We start from the raw sequence: 19,578 nt of genomic DNA, 5'->3' as shown, positions 1-19,578 counted from the left end.
TAGCACTTTATATAATACGTAACGCCGAAAGAATCAAAATAGACTTATATTCCAGCAATACGTTGTGCCATTTCATAAAAAGTCAAGAATTAAAAGATATATTTATTTATTTTGTCAGCCAAATTATTTAGTACGTAGGTAAGAAAATAAAGATAGATTCAGTACAGAGACAGTAGCTATTGTTATACTAAATTGTAAGCTTTGTAACGAAGCCATATCTTTTGTAACTCAGTCGGCGCTAGACAACCAATAATATCGTCGTGGTGGTCTAAAATACCCGCCTTTCATGCATGTGGGTTCGAAACTTACCAACGGCAAGTACCAATGTGACATTTTCCGAGTTATATGTACTTTCTAAGATTATTTAGACACCATTGACAACGTACTTTTTAAAAGGCCGGCAACGCACCTGTGACTCCTCTGGTGGTGCGGGTGTCCATGGGCGACGCTGATCGCTTACCATCAGGTGACTCGTATGCTCGTTTGCCACCTATTCCATAAAAAAAGCGGTGAAGGAAAACATCGTGAGGAAACCTGGACTTATAATTTCTAATTATAAGTTTGAAATCGCCAACCCGCATTGAGCAAGCGTGGTGGTTAATGCTCAATCCTTCTCCGTGTGAGAAGAGGCTTTTGGTCAGCAGTGGCCTTTACAAGTTATTGATGTGATGAACCAATAGTTACTGTCTCTGTACTGAATCTATCTTTGTTTTTATTTACCTATATACTAAATAACTTGACTGTCTACTTACGTTTTGTAAGATTTACTTTTATAACTATAAGGATAATGAATTTATATTTATTGTTAAGATTGTTTTTTTTTTCTAAGAAAATATGAAACTGAAAGTCTAATAGTCCGACATTAGTTTAACTAAGAATCACGGTTTACTCACGTACATTAATGGAGAAAAGCTCTACTTGTTTCGAGTCAATACTAGTAGAGCTTTTCTCCATTTATTTTTATTAGAATAATAAAACAACAGAAATTTACTAAGAGGCGTGTAAAGTTCCAAAATACCTAGTTACTAGTCTTCTAATCGTCTAGCTGCTAACAGTTGATCATGCAAAAGAACGCGCGCGCGATTTTTGTTGTTTTGTTATTGTGATAAAAATAAAACTAATGAGTATACAAAAAAGTTACTTTGGGAAATATGTTTGTAATCATGAGTACAATCACGTGTTTAAACATATATATGTATATAATGTGTTCATTTGATGTTAAATTCCAATTTGTTTTTGTATATTATGTTGACTGTTATTCCCCTACAATTATAGTTTATTTTCATATTATATTTTTTACCATTTTTTTAATGGACTGACTTTAAACTGATGCCAAATTTTGTACGCTTTATATGTATATTTATGAAATGATAATGTAATAAATTAATAATGTTATTCCAATTCATGTATAAGAATTTAATATATTAATGCTTTTTATTAAACGGTTTTATTTAGCTCGCCAAATCAAATTTTACCCTAAAATATCGATCTCATATTCGGTACACACTCTTATTCTTGATGACCATACAATATAATGTAATTATTTCCACAACTACCTCTGGAGTTTCTTTCTTGTTCTTCTCCATTCGAACCTACACTTTGGAATGACCACCTAGCTTCACTGACGGACAGACTGACAGACTATTGTTTATTTCTTTCTTTATTTACGTTTCAAGTACCTAAGAATTTGGTTTAATTGGAATAAATGATTTGACTTTGACTTTGACAAACGAAAAACTTGATTGGTAATAGAGCTCAATAAAACCGTTTAACAAAAAAAAAACATATTAGTAGCACATATAACCACTCGTATCATGAGGCAATTTATTTATATAATAACTTGTATAATAAATTAACTAAAAATCACGGTTTACTCACGTACATTAATGGAGAAAAGCTCTACTAGAGTAGGCTGCGCGACGTCGCCGCGTCTGCACACGCTGCTCATGATGAAGAGTCCCTCTGTGACTCGAAACTAGTAGAGCGTTTCTTTTTTTTATGTTAAATGTGTCGACGTTTGGCCGCTATCTCGCCTGATGGTAAGTGATGATGCGGCCTACGATGGACCACGTCTGTCCATAAGCAACCTATTCACTCGGGCTTTGAAGACACCCAGGTTATACCCATCAGGAAACACAGACTCCGGCAAGGAGTTCCACTCCTTTTCTCCATTAATGTACGTGAGTAAACCGTGATTTTTTAGTTAATTTAGTATGTCTCATGATAATTATTATAAAGACTTGTATACTGTATAATATTTGTAACTTTTTGACGCAGCTATGAAAAATAAATCTTTTATACCAATAAATTAAAGTTTCATAATACCAATTAGCTTTATTTTTTAAACCTAAATGTCCTTTTTTCACCTTATCATCTTTTAAGTGTGGGAGAGCCATGCTTCGGCACTGCTAGGCCGGCTCGACCGGAGTGATACCACGGCCTTATAGAAAACCGACGTGAAATAACGCTTGCGTTGTGTGAGTGAGGTTACCGGAGGCCCAATCACCTCATTCCCAATCCTTAATTTCCCAACACACATTAAATTTCTAAGCCCCAAAAAGCCGGCAACGCACTTGTAACGCCTCTGGTGTTTTGGGTGTCCATGAGCGGCGGCGATTGCTTACTATCAGGTGATCCGTCTGCTCGTTTACCGGCTTATATCATAAAAAATGTCTCACTTGCACACTTGTTGCATTAAACAGTTATGCATTATTTGCTACACCGACAAGCAGCGCCATAATATTATGCCTCTGTCTACCCCTTTGGGGATAAAAGGCGTGATAGGTAAAGGCAGATCCTGAAGGCAGAGGTGCACATTACGGCACGTAATGCCGCTATACAATGTACACCCACTTTTCACCATTTGTGTTATAAGTCCCATGTAATAGGGGGGTATAATTTTTCCATAAATAAAAATACCAATTTATAAAATTTTAATTATTTTATTAAATTTATTTTACAAATTTTTGACGACACTAGATGGCGTTGTTTTCAATTTACAAAGCGGGCAAAGCCGCTGGTATTAGTTAGTTTCTTATAAAGAAAATACCTTAAAATCTACACTTAGGTATATTTACAATTTAATAAAATTTTGTACTTTTTATACACTGGCCATATTATTAACATAATAATATACATATACAATATTTTATGAATAAACACATAAGAAAGCATGTCGTTTTCATAGACAAAGCGACGCATCGTGCGTATTTATGAACCACTTTATACAGAGTAGAGTCAATGTTTATTTAACTTCTTTATGTTCTCAAATTGAATTAACTGGTCCGGGGTACGAAATTTCTTCACTATTGTAATCTTCTAACACAACACTACCTCCCATTAAAGCCGTGGCAGATACTTTTAGAACACCTTATATACATTTTAGTCTGAATAGAATTTGGGTCAACCCGAATTTACCGGTAGTGTATTTATGAAAGTTTTATCCTAATAGTCGGTAGATGGCGGTTTAGTCGCTAAATAGTCGAGAGCTCTCTGTATTGCAGCGGGTATCGGCGGAGGTGTGGGTATGTGGTCGCCCCGGGCTTCGAACCCGTTCTCTCCGGCTGTGTACAGCACATTTATCACCTGTAATAGAAAAATAAACTAATTTTAACAACCCTACAAAAATTAATTAGGTATTATGTGGGCAACAAGCTGCCGTGCAACGTATCGCGGGTTTAATTCCCGCACGGAACAACTCTTTGTGTGATCCACAAATTGTTGTTTCGGGTCTGGGTGTCATGTGTATGTGAACTTGCATGTTTGTAAACGCCCACACGATACAGGAGACAATCCTAGTGTGGGGCAACGTTGTTTTAAAAAACAATGACGTGTTACGAGGCATTCTACTAGTTTCAATCCATTATAGTCTATTGCTAGAGTTCCTAGTCAAACAGTCTTGTGAGTAAGCCGAAAAACATAATAATTAATTTAGTATGTCTCACGAAAGTTGATAATACCCTATAGAGTTGAAATTTACATTTTGCAAGCTTTAAATTCAGAGTTATACAGTACGGAGATCACTCATATGATTTAAAAGAAACTACAAGTAGTACTCGTCCACAGAAGTATAATGCAAATAAATGTTTCAACCAAAATTTTTTTAAAAAAAACGTTGCACCACTTTAGGATTTTCTCCTGTGTCGTGGGTGCGTTTACAAACATACAAGTTCACATACACATGACACCCAGACCCGGAACAACAATTTGTGGGATCACAAAAAGAGTTGCTCCGTGCGGGTATCGAACCCGCTACCCGTTGCGCGACAGCCAGTTGCCCAGCCACCGCACCAGCCGTGCAGTCATTATCGATCATTAAAATCGAACAATCGAAAATTAAAAAATCATTCGCTCATTTTTCGTATATCTTCAACCAAGATAATAACAAATTGTACAACATTGAACGCCGTGGTGGTCACCGGTGACCGACGTTAGCGGAGGATTTGCCTTCAACAGTGTTCCATTGGCAGTCAAAGACTTAATGATGGTGATGATGATGGTGTCACGCTTACCTGGCCATCAGGTGCCGTGTACTGATACTGCCCCTTTACCAGCAGACTCGGCTCCCCGGCGCTGTTTGGCTCCAGACCACCAGTCTGCTCGTGGTAAATACCTCCAGCTGTAAGTTGGTATTTCGAAAATTCAGTTCAAGGATTTGGCAGGAGGCAGGAGATTAAAGGAGCAAGGCATGATTTCCTCTCTCAAAAAATGCATTATTTATGTAGGTGTACATTACAAACATTTTTATAATAACTATCGTGAGACATACTTAATTAACTAAAAAAATCACGGTTTACTCACGTAAATTAATGGAGAAATGCTCTACTAGTTTCGAGTCACAGAGGGACTTTTCATCATGAGCAGCGTGCGCAGACGCGGCGACGTCACGCAGCCTACCTAACTACTATTATTTACTTAAACTAGTAGAGCTTTTCTCCATTAATGTACGTGAGTTTGCTTGTTTAAAGGCGCTAATCTCCGGAACTACTGGTCCGATTTAAATAATTATTTTATTTTTGTGTTGGATAGTGCATTTATTGAGGAAGGCTATAGGCTATAAAACATCACGCTATGATCAATAGGAGCCGAGCAGAGCGGGTGAAACCGCGCAGAAGTAGCTAGTATTACAATACATACATGTTTGCAAAGCCCATCTGTAGGATCCGTCTTCGTGAGGACCATCGAAGTCTTGTCGGATGATCTCGTCATCTTTCTGGCATGATGACAGTGTGATGAGTGATAGGATCTGTAACAAAATAAGGTAATGATATTAGTAATATAAGTTTTTAAACTGACATGGTCACTAACACTATAATTGGAACTTAAACCAGCGCCATGATCACGGATAAACTTTTAGTTAAACTTTAGCTTATCCGTGATCATGGCGCTTGCAACAGTGCCGAAATTATCAGAAACTTATAATAATTGAAAAACATGAAAGAAAGAAAGAAAGAAAAAATGTTTGTTTTGCGGGCACGATGCACCAAAAAAGAAAATAGATAAATACAAAACGAAAATTAGAACCAATATAAAAGTACTTAATAAAAACATTCATAATTATTATTTTATAAAAAAAACAGGAAAAAAAATACTACACAATATGAGAACATGGTAAATATCCCAGTTTAAGTTCCAATTATAATGATGTTAGTAGGTTATTCAGAGCCGTATTTATGCCTAAGGCAAGCTTTCAAGTGTGGGAGAGCCATGCTTCGGCACTGCTGGGCCGGCTCGACCGGAGTGATACCACGGCCGAGCAGAAAACCGACGTGAAACAACGCTTGTATTGTGTGAGTGAGGTTACCGGAGGCCCAATTACCTCCTTCCCAATCCCCGGTTCCCCAATAACCCTTAAATGTCTAACCCCCAAAAGACCGGCAACATGCTTATAATCCCTCTGGTGTTTCAAGTGTCCATGGGCGGCGGCGATTGCTTGCCATCAAGTGATCCATCTGCTCCTCCTCGTTTACCGGTTCCATAAAAAAAAAGATTTCGCAACTCTTTGAGGATAATCTTAGCCATTTACACAAGACAAAAACATTATATAATTGGTTTTATAAACTGAAAGTGTTAGCGTTAGCAAATATTTTTTGTTTATTTTCTTTATTTCGATATTTTTGTCATGTGCGTGTTAATTGGGAGCTCAAACTGTGGAATCTGAGTTACTTCATGTTTATTGACACCTATTGGTAACATTTATTTCATAATGGTATTTTTTTTTTATAAAAAAGGCGTTAACCGGTTTGGAGCAATTACAAAATCTTCGGTACACAATAGTATGGAGTCTGGAATCTTATTTTGTAATAGGATTGATTAAGATAGCAAAAAAATACGTTTGAAAATCTAGTTTAATTTTTTTATTGTAAGTATACGAGGGCGGGTCAATAAGTCCGTGACTTTTTGAATAAAATACAGGATTACGGATATTTTTTTATTTTATTTTTCAACATACTCTCCTTTGAGATCCACACACTTTGTCCAAAGATTCTCCTATTTTTTTATCCCTTCCAAAAATATGATTTCTCGAAGTCATCAAAATAAGCATTAGTTTGTGAAATGATTTTATCATTGGACTCGAATCTCTTTCCACCAAGCCACTTCTTTAAGTTTGGGAACAGGAAATAGTCACTTGGGGCTAAATCCAAAGAATAGGGTGGATGAGGTAGCAATTCCAGCCCAATTCTTGAATTTTCATCATGGAAACTGCACAAGTGTGCACCCTTGCATTGTGCTGTGAAAAATAACTTTCTTCTTGGTCAAATGCGGTCGTATTTTTTTTTAAATTCACATTAAATTGACCCAATAAGTTGGCAAAATATTCACCATTTATTGTTTTACCCTTTTGAAGGTAGTCCACATGGATAATGCCGCGTGCATCCCAAAAAACGGTCGTCATGACTTTATTGGCTGACAAACCCACCTTGGCCTTCTTTGGGGCCAATTCACCTCGAGAAACCCACTGTTTTGGGTGGTTGTGTGTTGTAGTGGATCCATGTTTTGTCCACGGTTATGAAACGATGCAAAAACTCGTCCATATTACGGTTGAACAACGCCAAATACGCTTGCGAAGTTGTCACAGTTTTGCGTTTGTGATCGATTGTGAGCAATCGCGGCACCCATCTTGCGGAATGCTTTCTCATAGCCAAGTGATCATTTAAAATTGTAACCACTGAGCCATATGAGATGCCTATGGCTTCCACAACCTCTCTCACTTTCAATCTCTGATCGGCCAACACCATATCTTGGAATTTTTCTATGATTTCCGGTGTAGAGATGTAAATTGGGCGTCCAGAACGTTCAGCATCTTCCTTGCTCCTTAGGCTACAACGAAATACTGTGAACCACTTTTTACCATTGAAATTGATGGTCCAGAGTCCCTATAATATTTTTCAAGCTTAGCCTTGGTTTGCGTGATGGTTTTATTTCTCAAAAAATAATGCTTAATGAGCACATAAAAATCACTTCTTTCCATTTTCTTTAAATTACGCGGTAGTCTGCTCAATCAACGGCTCTCAAAGGCAAACCTAAAGCCGCAGCTTCTTCAAATTTTGTCAGAAGTTAACTGATAGATGCCTGTTGCCAAGAGCAGTGTTGCCCTTTTAATTAAATAACAAGAAATAAAAAAAGTCACGGACTTATTGACCCGCCCTGGTAACCCGGTAAACGAGCAGACGGATCACCTGATGCTAAGCAATCGCCGCCGCCCATGGACACTTAAAACACTAGAGGCGTTACAAATTAAGAATCGGTGATTGGAAATATTGGGAAGGGGAGTAATTGGGCCTCCGGTAACGTCACTCACACAACGCAAGCGTTGTTTCACGTCGGTGTTCTGCTCGGCCGTGGTATCACTCCGGTCGAGCCGGCCCAGCAGTGCCGAAGCTGGGCGAGCCAGTCGCACTTATAACCATTAAATCAACAAGGTTATCAATTTCAACGTATTTTTATTTTATTAATTCTATTTTATACATAGAGGTAGGCAAGTACCTGTTGAAATTGCATGAAATGTTAATGAACCCTATTGTTCGCTTCATACTATTTCTCTTGTATTTTGCAAATTAATATAAAATAAATGATTTTAATGACTTGGTAAGTGAGAGGACGTCACGCCTTTTATCCCCGAAGCGGTAGGCAGAGGTGCACATTACGACACGTAGGTAATGCCGCTATACAATGTACAACCCACTTCATCATTTGTGTTATAAGTCCCATGTAATAGGGGGTGAACCTATTGCCATATTATACTGGACACAATTCCAGACTCCGTGCTACTACTGCGAAATTTTCGAAAAACCGAAAATACCCCAGTAATACTTTGCCCCACCCGGGAATCGAATCCGGAACCCCTTGTCCGGTCTACCTAGCGGGTTTACCGGGGCTCAAAAAGCAGGAGTAGGAACGGGGTGGTTTTTAGTCAGTAAGAGTCTGACACTCCCTCTCGCCTCGCCCAGGGCGGGAGAAGCCATTGGATGACTTTCCAGCCTTAAAAAAAAGACTAAAGCCGTATTATGTATGGCACACGCCTTGGGAATAACACGGCTCTGAGCACAACTATTCAGATTTTTTTTTATAAAACACGCCGGGTAAACGAGCAGACGGATCACCTGATGGTAAGCAATCGCCGCCGCCCATGGACACTTGAAACACCAGGGGCGTTACAAGTGCGTTGCCGGCTTTTTGGGGGTTAGGAATTTAAGGGTTGTTGTTCGGGAATCGGGGATTGGGAAGATTGGGAAGGGGGGAAATGGGCCTCCGGTAACCTCACTCACACAACGCAAGCGTTGTTTCACGTCGGTTTTCTGTGAGGCCGTGGTATCATTCGTGCCGAAGCATGGCTCTCCCACACTTGAAAAAAATATTTAAAGTATTTGTGTTAAATCATAATTTGACACATAATCTTGATGTATTCAAGAGATTGCATTTAATGATTTATTCTACTGCATAACGTGAATTCATTTTGATATTCGGAAATGTCATGGTGCATAAATCAATTTATATTAGACAGATTTATTTATATACTTTTGAAATTGTTTTAAAATGCTTATATTTTATTTTAATGTCTTAACTATCTGATATTATAGATTATAGTCGCAGAGGACCGGTGGATTAAAAGTCCGCGTCTCATGCATGAAGGCGCGAGTTCGAAACATACCAACGGCAAATACCAATGTGACTTTTTCCAAGTAATACGTACTTTCTAAGATTATTTAGACACCACTGACAAACAGTGAAAGAAAATATCGTGAGGAAACCTAGGCTTATAATTTCTAATTATAAGTTTGAAATCGCCATCCCGCATTGAGCAAGCGTGGTGATTAATGCTAAAATCTTCTCCGTGGTAGGGACTTATGGGGATTAGAAAGATTGGGAAGGGCGGTAATTGGGCCTCCGGTAACCTCACTCACACAACGCAACCATTGTTTCACGTCGGTTTTCTGCTCGGCCGTGGTATCACTCCGGACGAGTCGGCACAGCAGTGCCGAAGCATGGCTCTCCCACACTTAAATAACAAATATAAGCAACGTCACGCCTTTTATCCCCGAAGGGGTAGGCAGAGGTGCTCTTTACGGCACGTACTGCCGCTATACAATGTATACTCCATGTTTTCACCATTTGTGCTATACATACATCCCATGTAATAGAGGGTGAGCCTATTGCCATATACCGGGCACAATTCCAGACTCCATGCTACCACTGAGAAATTTTCAAAAGCCCAGTAATCCTTCGCCCGACCCGGGAATCGAACCCGAGACCCCTTGCCCAGCAGTCGCACCTGCAACCACTCGGCCAACGAGGCAGCCGAACCGAAAAACATGATTTTCGTCAATTAAACATATTCGGTATTTTTGCTCTATTATATAATACTTAAATGTCTTAAATAACAAGAAAATAATGTTTATAATAACAAAACTGTGAATATTTTTCTCCAATTAATAAAATGCAATTTGCATACATTAGCATTTTGTTGCATCCTAGGTAGGTAGCTATCTACTTTAATTTATTTATCGCCAATTTATTGGTCGTAAAACTTCGGAATACTATCAACTTAATCATCAATTAACATTATAATCGTATTTGTGAGATGTGAGTAGACATACCTATTATCTTTAAGGTAATAGGCATGTCTACTAAGTATTATCAATTCAAAAACATACAATCATATACAAACACTAACAGCTACCCGCGACTTGGGGCATTATTTGGACTATAGAATTATTTGAATTTTCTTTGCTATAATCCTCACGGAGTCCGAGACCTTTCCAACGAATACAAAACCGTGGAAATCGGTTCGTGTGTTCTGGAGTTATAGCGTCAGGAAGGAAAACCCGACTTATTTTTATATTATAAATGATTTGGTACATAACAGATTTTTCTTCACGCTACCGTTTCATGATAGTCATAAAACTATAGGTATCTACGGTTTAATTGACATATTTGCATAATCCATTTTCTGTCACTAATTAAGTACTTGAATGTTGCCATAAAGTTACGTAAATTATTAATTTATAGGAAATGTTAAAGTTACAAAAATATAGCCATTTTTATTATTTTTCCAATTAGGGTCAAATTAAAAGCTTTCTTAATCGATCTCACCCAAGGTGGGAGATGCTATTGGATGATTTATCCGCCAATGAAAAAGGGTGGTTTTTGGTTACCGTTTTTGAATATATAATGTTGAATAGTTCCAACATAAAAATAATTATTTAATTCGAACCAGTAGTTACGGGGATTAACGCGTTCAAACAAACAAACAAACAACCTCTTCGGCATCGTGTGTATTTGTGAACCACTTTACACAGAGTAGAGTCAATGTTTATTTAACTTCTTTATGTTCTCAAATTGAATTAACTGGTCCGGGGTGCGAAATTTCTTCACTATTGTAATCTTCAAACACAACACTACCTCCCATTAAAGCCGTGGCAGATACTTTTAGAACACCTTATATACGGTGTTCTCCATGAGTCAAGTCATTAGATAACTATCGCCTAACTTTAGGGTTTAAAAGATGTAAGGTACGTTACGTACTATCTTAAATACATTAACAGAATAATTTAACCCATGGCAACAATTTACTAATCCATTACACAACGCCACAAAACAATGCTTGTCCCCAAAACATTAACTAAACCCAAATATTCACGACATTATTATTATATGTATTTTAAACAGTAAACAATTCAAACGTCAGATCAAAATGTCTTTTTAAAAAGGGCAACACTAGTTGCCATTCACGACGGCATTGTCTATTGTATGCCAAACATTTCGGCGGGAATCTTGACATATGCGTGTCGCTGTCAAAGTATTTGAGTATTTGCCCTTTTGTTATTTCGTGTGAGAAGTTAAATTGGGTAGTTTTCTAGGTCAATAATAAATTGTTTCGTCATTTCAATACAATCCTAAAATAATCACACTCTCATTCATACATTTGATGAACTACTTAATTTTCGTATTTTTATAGCTAAATTTCTAGAAATGAGTCTGCTATTTGACTCCAAAAAAAATATGACGTCATAAGTTGCGATTCACTAGTTAGAAACTACCGTATTATAGATGATAGAATGCAATTTAGGTATTACTAGCGACCCGCCCCAGCTTCACATGGGTGCAATGGTGATACATTACGCATGTATTATACACTAGCTTTTGCCCGCGACTTCGTTCGCGTGGAATAGTGACTTCCGGCAAATTTTTGGTTTTAACCACATAGTTCCCATAGCTATAGGCTGATGATGATGATGATGATGAAGAGTTCATCTCGCGGGATCTTTTCAAAAATGAGATGTGGAAGATATTCTAGGGAACTCTTCAAAAATCAACATAATGAGCTCTGCGTTTGATTTTAATATTATACTCACTTAGGGCATTGAAAGTTTAAAAACGTTTTAACTAAAGAAATATTATAATCTTTCCGATTAAGATGAAAACTAATTAAAACTAAAGAAAGCTACGAATTACGAATAAAAATTAAAAAAGAAATTATATTAGAACCTGTCCTTTATGCTATAATAACCAAGGTTAAACTAACTAATTTAAAAGAAACGACTTAAATCTAATCTAATTAATTTATAAATTAGATACAATTTTATTAAAAAAACTAACTACAGTAACTACTAATAATCGATATCAAACTAAACCTGTTAAAAAGTTTAACCAGAAAACCAGGAAAACCCAACAAATAAACTTATTAATTGACAAATACAACGAAACGTTTAGAATATACGAAACGCAGGACCCACAGACAAATAATCATACGACTGATAATACACATTTTCTACAATAGTACCAAGCGCTCGGCCGATACCCAACCAAATAATTAACAAAACCATAGCGCAATCTATTTCGACATCGCCATCTATTGAGGATAAAGACATAATTATTTATTTATACTCCGTTCGGGCATTTTCTTTGTACTAAAAGTTTAATTATATTGATATAATATTTTTCATACCTTTTTACTATTTGTTAACTTTTTTCGATGAATTAAAACTATAACATGAACCGAAGTCGTGTAACGATCGACATAGAATTATCTATACTCCGTTAAGCGCTTTCTTTGTACTAAAAGTTGTATTATGTTATATTTTTCATTGCTTTTTACTATTTTGTAAAAACAAATTTCCAATGAATTAAAACAATAACATGAACTGAACAATTGCGCATTGCGCGATCAACGCCATCTATCTACGGAGTATAGGAACAGCCCGACATTGTTCAATTCCGTACTATAAGTCCGTACTATAAGTACGAAATTGAACAATAGATGGCGCTGTATGTCCGGAATAAATTTATTTTTTATTATTTTATTTTTATTTTATTTTTATTTTATTTTTATTTTATTTTTATTTTATTTTTATTTTATTTTTATTTTATTTTTATTTTATTTTTATTTTATTTTTATTTTATTTTTATTTTATTTTTATATTATTTTTATTTTATTTTTATTTTATTTTTATTTTATTTTTATTTTATTTTTATTTTATTTTTATTTTATTTTTATTTTATTTTTATTTTATTTTTATTTTATTTTTATTTTATTTTTATTTTATTTTTATTTTATTTTTATTTTATTTTTATTTTATTTTTATTTTATTTTTATTTTATTTTTATTTTATTTTTATTTTATTTTTATTTTATTTTTATTTTATTTTTATTTTATTTTTATTTTATTTTTATTTTATTTTTATTTTATTTTTATTTTATTTTTATTTTATTTTTATTTTTATTTTATTTTTATTTTTATTTTATTTTATTTTATTTTATTTTATTTTTATTTTATTTTATTTTTATTTTATTTTATTTTATTTTATTTTATTTTTATTTTATTTTTATTTTATTTTTATTTTATTTTTATTTTATTTTTATTTTATTTTTATTTTATTTTTATTTTATTTTCATTTTTATTTTTATTTTTATTTTTATTTTTATTTTTATTTTTATTTTTATTTTTATTTTTATTTTTATTTTTATTTTATTTTTATTTTATTTTTATTTTATATTTATTTTATTTTTATTTTATTTTTTGATTTTTGAAATAAAAATATATCTATGTCCTTTCTAAGGTTCTAAACTATATCTGTACCAAATTTCAACCAAATCCGTCAAATAGTTGCGGAGATTAATGGTATAAGCATAGAATGTTCGACGTGATTCTTTAATTTGACATAACTTTTTTATTTATGAACCGATTGACATGAAACAAACACTAAATGTAAATTTAAGCATCCCACAATATATTCGTGAAAACCGCATCCAACTCGGATCAGCCGTTTCTGAGATTAGCGCGCACAGACGAACAGACAAACAGACAAACAGACAAACAGACAAACAGACAAAAAAAAAGTTAATTACATTTTTGGGTTCGACATCGACATAACAATAACCCCTGCTATTTTTTTTATTTTTATTTTCAATGTACAGACAGCACTTTTCTACGATTTTATTATATGTATAGATATAAACCTTCCTCTTGAATCACTCTATCTATTAAAAAAACCGCATGAAAATCCGTTGCGTAGTTTTAAAGATTTAAGCATACAAAGGGACATAGAGACAGATAAAGCGACTTTATTTTATACTAGTTACTTCCGCGCGGTTTCATACGCTCTGCTTGGCTCCTATTGGTCATAGCGTGATTTTTTATAGCCTATAGCCTTCCTCGATAAATGCACTACCCAACACAAAAATAATTATTCAAATCGGAGCAGTAGTTCCTGAAATTAGCGCGTTCAAACAAACAATTAAACAAACTCTTCAGCTTTATAATATTAGTATAGTATAGATTATAATATTAGTATAGACTATGTAGTGATACTGATTTGTTTTTTATTATGTAATAGACTAATTAAACTTTAAATTGGCCATAAATAAAAATAGAATTGGCTTAGATTCTCAAAATGTCATTTGCTGATTTCGAGAAGGAAAACGGTGTAACAGGTGACTTTTTGAAGAAAATAATATTATTATTGTAAGAAAGATACCAAATTGTTTTCCTTAATCATAATTATAATCTCCTGTTTGGGATTTCAAACAACACTACAGCTTAGAAGTGTTAACGGTAGTTCACAACTAGTCAAATTCAATACTTTTATCGAAATGTCAAAAACGATACTTTTCGATTGACTGCCTCGTTGGTCGAACGGTCGCAAGTGCGACTGCCGAATAAGCGGTATCGGGTTCCAATTCCAGGTCGGGCAAATTTTTTATATTATACTTGGCTTTTTTCGGTTTTTCGAAAATTTCTCAGTAGTAGCATTGAGTCTGAAATTGTGCTCTCTCACACTTTAAAACTTATTAATTTTTGTTTTCAAAAACGGTTTTCTGTGAGCTTTATGCTCACAAAAATCCGTTTTTCGCATTCATAACTCCTCCATACTTAAAAACTATCATCTATCTAATAAAATAATATCTAGAATCATAATTATTTATACAACCAAGCTAAGTCGCGGAATAACAGCTAGTTAGCAAAAACTAAGTAGGTAATTGCAATCATAAATTCATGTTGTATGAACCAACCTATGTTATGTCTAATGCAATATTATGCCTCCCACAACCACGCTAGCAAATTAGCTAACATAAAGATTTATTATATCTTAACTAGCTTTTGCCCGTGACTTCGTTCTCATTAGGTAAATCTAGTTTCTTTTTTTTTTAATCATTGCCCCACACTAGGGTTTTCTCCTGTGTCGTGGGTGCGTTTACAAACATATAAGTTCACATACACATGACACCCAGAACCGAAACAACAATTTGTGGATCACATAAAGAGTTGTTCCGTGCGGGAATCGAACCCGCTACACGTTGCGCAGCAGCCAGTTGCCCAGCCACCGCACCAACCGTGCAGTCAAAAGTTTCGATATTCGGATACATTTCGGAGAGTGTGCGGGGGAACTGCACAACTTGATTCCCCCTAGTCCTTTTCATCATCGAACCACAAGACAATCGGCAAGGCGTCACCGCTTCATGGTAGATAACCCACCCACTCGCACGAAGCGCTTCGCGTCAAGCTTCCTTGTGCGAATTGCTAGGGAGTGGAACTCCTTGCCGGAGTCTGTGTTTCCTGATGGATATAACCTGGGTGTCTTCAAAGCCCGAGTGAGACATTCTTAGGAAATACGTATAAAAATACAGTTAGGATGATTTTCCACCAGAGATGTGCTATGTAGCTATGTTACGAAGATGTAATAGCTAAGCTGTGAAACTATGTGACTGTTTCCACTGATACTAAGCTTTGTAGCTGTGCGAGTAAGATGCGCAGCTCGAGTATGCGATGTATTGATAGTAGAGAAGCCATCCATAGCACGCATCATTTGATGCGCATTTAATTTTAACTAATATTAGGGATTAAAGGCGTTAAATATATAATATTAAATTAAACTTGCAACCATTCGGCCAACGAGGCAGTCAGGCAATTAATTTTAACTAGTAATTATAGATTACCGAAAACTTTCCAAGTATAGTGTTTAAGTATTTTACCTACAATTAAAAGTTGCAGCGTTGCAAATCTGATTTCACGACTAAATTCGACACTTTTTTCTTTATATTGAGTTTTTATGAGTTTGCATAAAAACATGAAAACAATCTCTATCATGTTCAACAACATTACATTTAAGTGTGGGAGAGCCATGCTTCGGCATTGCTGGGCCGGCTCGACCGGAGTGATACCACGACCGAACAGAAAACCGACGTGAAACAACGCTTGCGTTGTGTTTCGTAGTGTGAATGAGGTTACTGGAGGCCCAATTCCCGCCTTCCCAATCTTCCCAATCCCCGATTTCCGAACAACAACCCTTAAATTCCTAACCCTCAAAAGGCCGGCAACGCACTTGTAACGCCGCTGGTGTTTCAAGTGTCCATGGGCGGCGGCGATTGCTTACCATCAGGTGATACGTATGCTCGTTTTCATAAAAAAGGCTACTCTTTGTCCTAGAAACACGAGCGAAGTAGCAAGCAGACGCTATTTTTTTTTTGGAGGGAGTAAAGTCATCCAATGACTTCTCCCGTCTTGGGTGAGGCGAGGGAGTGTCAGACTCTTACTGAGTAAAAACCACCCCGTTCCTTCTCCTGCTTTGAGCCGGAGCCCCGGTAACCTTTTACGTTGTCCGCAGCTCCGGATAGCTAGCAGAAGCTAGTATCATAAATATATAAAATATACAATAATTCCGTTCCTTTACTGACAGATCGTGAGTAACAGTGAAATATGGACGCGTGCGCATCGCAGCTTGTTTACAAATGTCCTGAGAATCTAGTGGTCTAATCAAATGACCTTAAATATCAATATGGATGTTTCAAATTATAGGAGACATGCTTCTACCAGCGGTTTTGTCCGTGTCTTCGTGGAATAAAAAGTAGCCTTTTATGGAATAAACCGGCAAACGATAAGACGGATCACCTGATGGTAAACAATCGCCGCCGCCCATGGACACTTGAAACACTAGAAGCGTTAGAAATGCGGACTTTTGGGGGTTAGGAATTTAAGGGTTGTTGGGCAATCGGGGACTGGGAAAGGGGGTAATTGGGAGTCCAGTAACCTCACTCACACAACGGAAGCGTTGTTTCTCGTCGGTTTTCTGTGAGGCCGTGGTGTCACTCCGGTCGAGCCGGCCCAGCAGTGCCATAAACTTTCAGACAGTGCGTGGCGGGCCTTTTGAGCCTGCCAATACTATAATGTCCTGTCATGTCCCGCACCGGCGGAAAGTTCTTACATTTCGCGTCCGCACTAGCTGGAAGTCCCGCGGCGGGCCGATTATGGGTGATCCGCAGTGAACATCTATACTATACTATACTATATCTATACATAGTATAAAACAAAGTCGCCCATTTTGTCTGTAGTCCCTTCGTATGCATAAAACTTTAAAACTACGCAACGGATTTTGATGCGGTTTTCACTAATAGAAAGAGTATTTTCTCCGACAGGTTTTTATATATAATTGAAATACATTGAAACTATATTAGCTGAGTTATAGCGATTTATGTCCAAGAAGTCAGAAAAAAATCTAATTGAAGATTGCATTTGTGCGTGCGCCGCTTATACCGTTGGATACAAGTAAGAACAATGTATAGCAAAAACATTGGTCTTTATTAGTTCTACAAAAAAGTCCGCGATGACATATATCCAGCTTTTTTATTTAAGTCACAAAAACTACTTTTCTGTATTAAAAAAACATTTAATTCGTTGGGTGATGTTTAACTGGTGATATAACCAATAATACATATATCCTTATCATAATAAGTAAGTTCATCATCACGAGCATTTAATTTAGATTATTTTTGCAGTTTACAGTGTGTTATTTAGACATATAGTTTAGGATATATCACGATATTAGTATTGCGGCACGGTACGGGCCGGCCGCGGCGGCGCGGGCAGCGTCCCTATAAATAGCGCGTCGGCGGCAGCGGCTCCCCATTAAAAGTAATAAAATGTAGAATGTAAATAATTTAAAAAGTAAACAAGAAAATAATAGTTAGATGTATATGTATAACAAAAGTAGGTAAGTACATAAAAAAAAACAAAAAATATAAAAAAATAAATAATATTAAAAAGTAGGTACTACGACTTTGATCTATACATATAAGACAAAAAAAAATCTGTACATTACTTAAATATTTTTTCCAAAAACTGATAGGGGGGGCGATCAAAGAAGAGTCACAGAAACCAAAAAACATTTTAATATTTTAAACGCGGTTAAGGGAAAGAGAAGTTATTGTGAATTGAAAATTAGTATCCAATATGTGTTGGTGCGTTGACTGTATTTGTCGAAGTAGCGGGATACACGCAAACGAAGTTGCGCGGGTCAGCTAGTAATATTATAAAGCTGAAGAGTTTGTTTGTTTGTTTGTTTGTTTGAACGCGCTAATCTCTGGAACTACTGGTCCGATTTGAATAATTATTTTTGTGTTGGATAGTCCATTTATCGAGGAAGGCTATAGGCTATAAAACATCACGCTATGACCAATAGGAGCCAAGCAGAGCGGGTGAAACCGCGCGGAAGTAGCTAGTGTTAAATAAATTTGTCGTAGCAGTACCTAATACAATGTTTTTTTAAGGACCCACAGAACAGTAGCATAGCAACAAAAGCACTCTTAAAATTGATTTATTAATTTAATTATCTACCAACTATTTAAACGTATTGTTAGTCCAATGACTGTTTAAAAATAGGAGCATATTATTACTACATACGAGTATAGGTACCTACATTAATACTAAATATTTGAAGTTGTTAATAAGCAGCGAGGTCATATTTCTTTGAAAAATTAAAAGTCCATTTCCTATATAAGTAGCTGTTTGTTTTGTACTTGAATTTAATAATTTAACACATAATCACGTACATACGACCACAAAGTGTTTATTCTACATTTTTTTCCCAATATTTGTCATCCATTTTTTAGTTAGTAGAGGAAAATAGTTAAAAATATCTTTGAATGTCAAATTCGTGTTGGACATTTTGCAAATGATTCCATGTACGGTATGGAGATCACTCATATGATTTAAATGAAACTACAAGTAGTACTCGTCCACAGAAGCATAATACAACTAAATATTTTAACGAAAACTGAAAATAAAAAAAATAATTTTAAAACAAAATAAATAATTAAATTAATTAAGTAATTACAGACTGTCTTATTGACCGAGTGGTCTCAAGTGCGACTGCCGGGCAAAGAGTCTCGGGTTCGATTCCCGGGTCGGGCGAAGTATTACTATGCCTTTTTTTTAATTGTGCCATATGGCAAAAGGCTCACCCACTATTACATGGGACTTATAACACAAATGGTGAAAAGTAAGTGGTAAGTCTATTATAAGTGTCTGTTTTTGTTATTCTGTCTTCAATAATCGAGGTGTCGTTTTCTTTTAAGAAAAAACCCTGTAAATTAAATAAAGATTAAAAAAAGTGGCCTACACTTAATTTTCACTATTTGTGTTATAACATTGTACAGTGGCATTACGTGCCGTAATGTGCACCTCTGCAATACGGATGCAATGGGCGCTAGTGTTGCAACTCAAGAGTACAAAATTTTACAGTATCAGTGTCGATGAATCGGAATAGTATTCAACAAGAATAAGCCCTGAGGCGAGGTGATCGT

At 35.8% G+C, this 19,578-nt stretch overlaps 1 protein-coding gene and 1 long non-coding RNA gene across 3 annotated transcripts in view; one reads left to right on the top strand and one right to left on the bottom strand.

The window, feature by feature from the left end:
* The window catches only part of LOC126912286 (uncharacterized), a 36,897-nt gene extending 34,569 nt beyond the window's left edge, over positions 1 to 2,328 (top strand). For both annotated transcript variants that reach the window (XR_007706913.1, XR_007706914.1), the window contains exon 2: positions 2,117 to 2,328. This is a non-coding gene — a long non-coding RNA (uncharacterized LOC126912286). The remainder of the gene's footprint in view (positions 1 to 2,116) is intronic.
* Positions 2,329 to 2,922: 594 nt separating this feature from the next.
* The window catches only part of LOC118278717 (endocuticle structural glycoprotein ABD-4-like), a 29,064-nt gene continuing 12,408 nt past the window's right edge, over positions 2,923 to 19,578 (bottom strand). The window contains exons 2-4 of the mRNA XM_050703818.1: positions 5,137 to 5,245; positions 4,512 to 4,618; positions 2,923 to 3,585 (exon numbers count right to left, since the gene is read on the bottom strand). Coding sequence (XP_050559775.1) covers positions 3,445 to 3,585; positions 4,512 to 4,618; positions 5,137 to 5,245 — 357 coding nt within the window. The 3' untranslated portion in view covers positions 2,923 to 3,444. The remainder of the gene's footprint in view (positions 3,586 to 4,511; positions 4,619 to 5,136; positions 5,246 to 19,578) is intronic.

This window comes from Spodoptera frugiperda, chromosome 24 (assembly GCF_023101765.2).
Source record: "Spodoptera frugiperda isolate SF20-4 chromosome 24, AGI-APGP_CSIRO_Sfru_2.0, whole genome shotgun sequence".
Classification (NCBI taxonomy): Eukaryota; Metazoa; Arthropoda; class Insecta; order Lepidoptera; family Noctuidae; genus Spodoptera; species Spodoptera frugiperda.
This window is presented reverse-complemented; position numbering and strand designations above follow the sequence as displayed.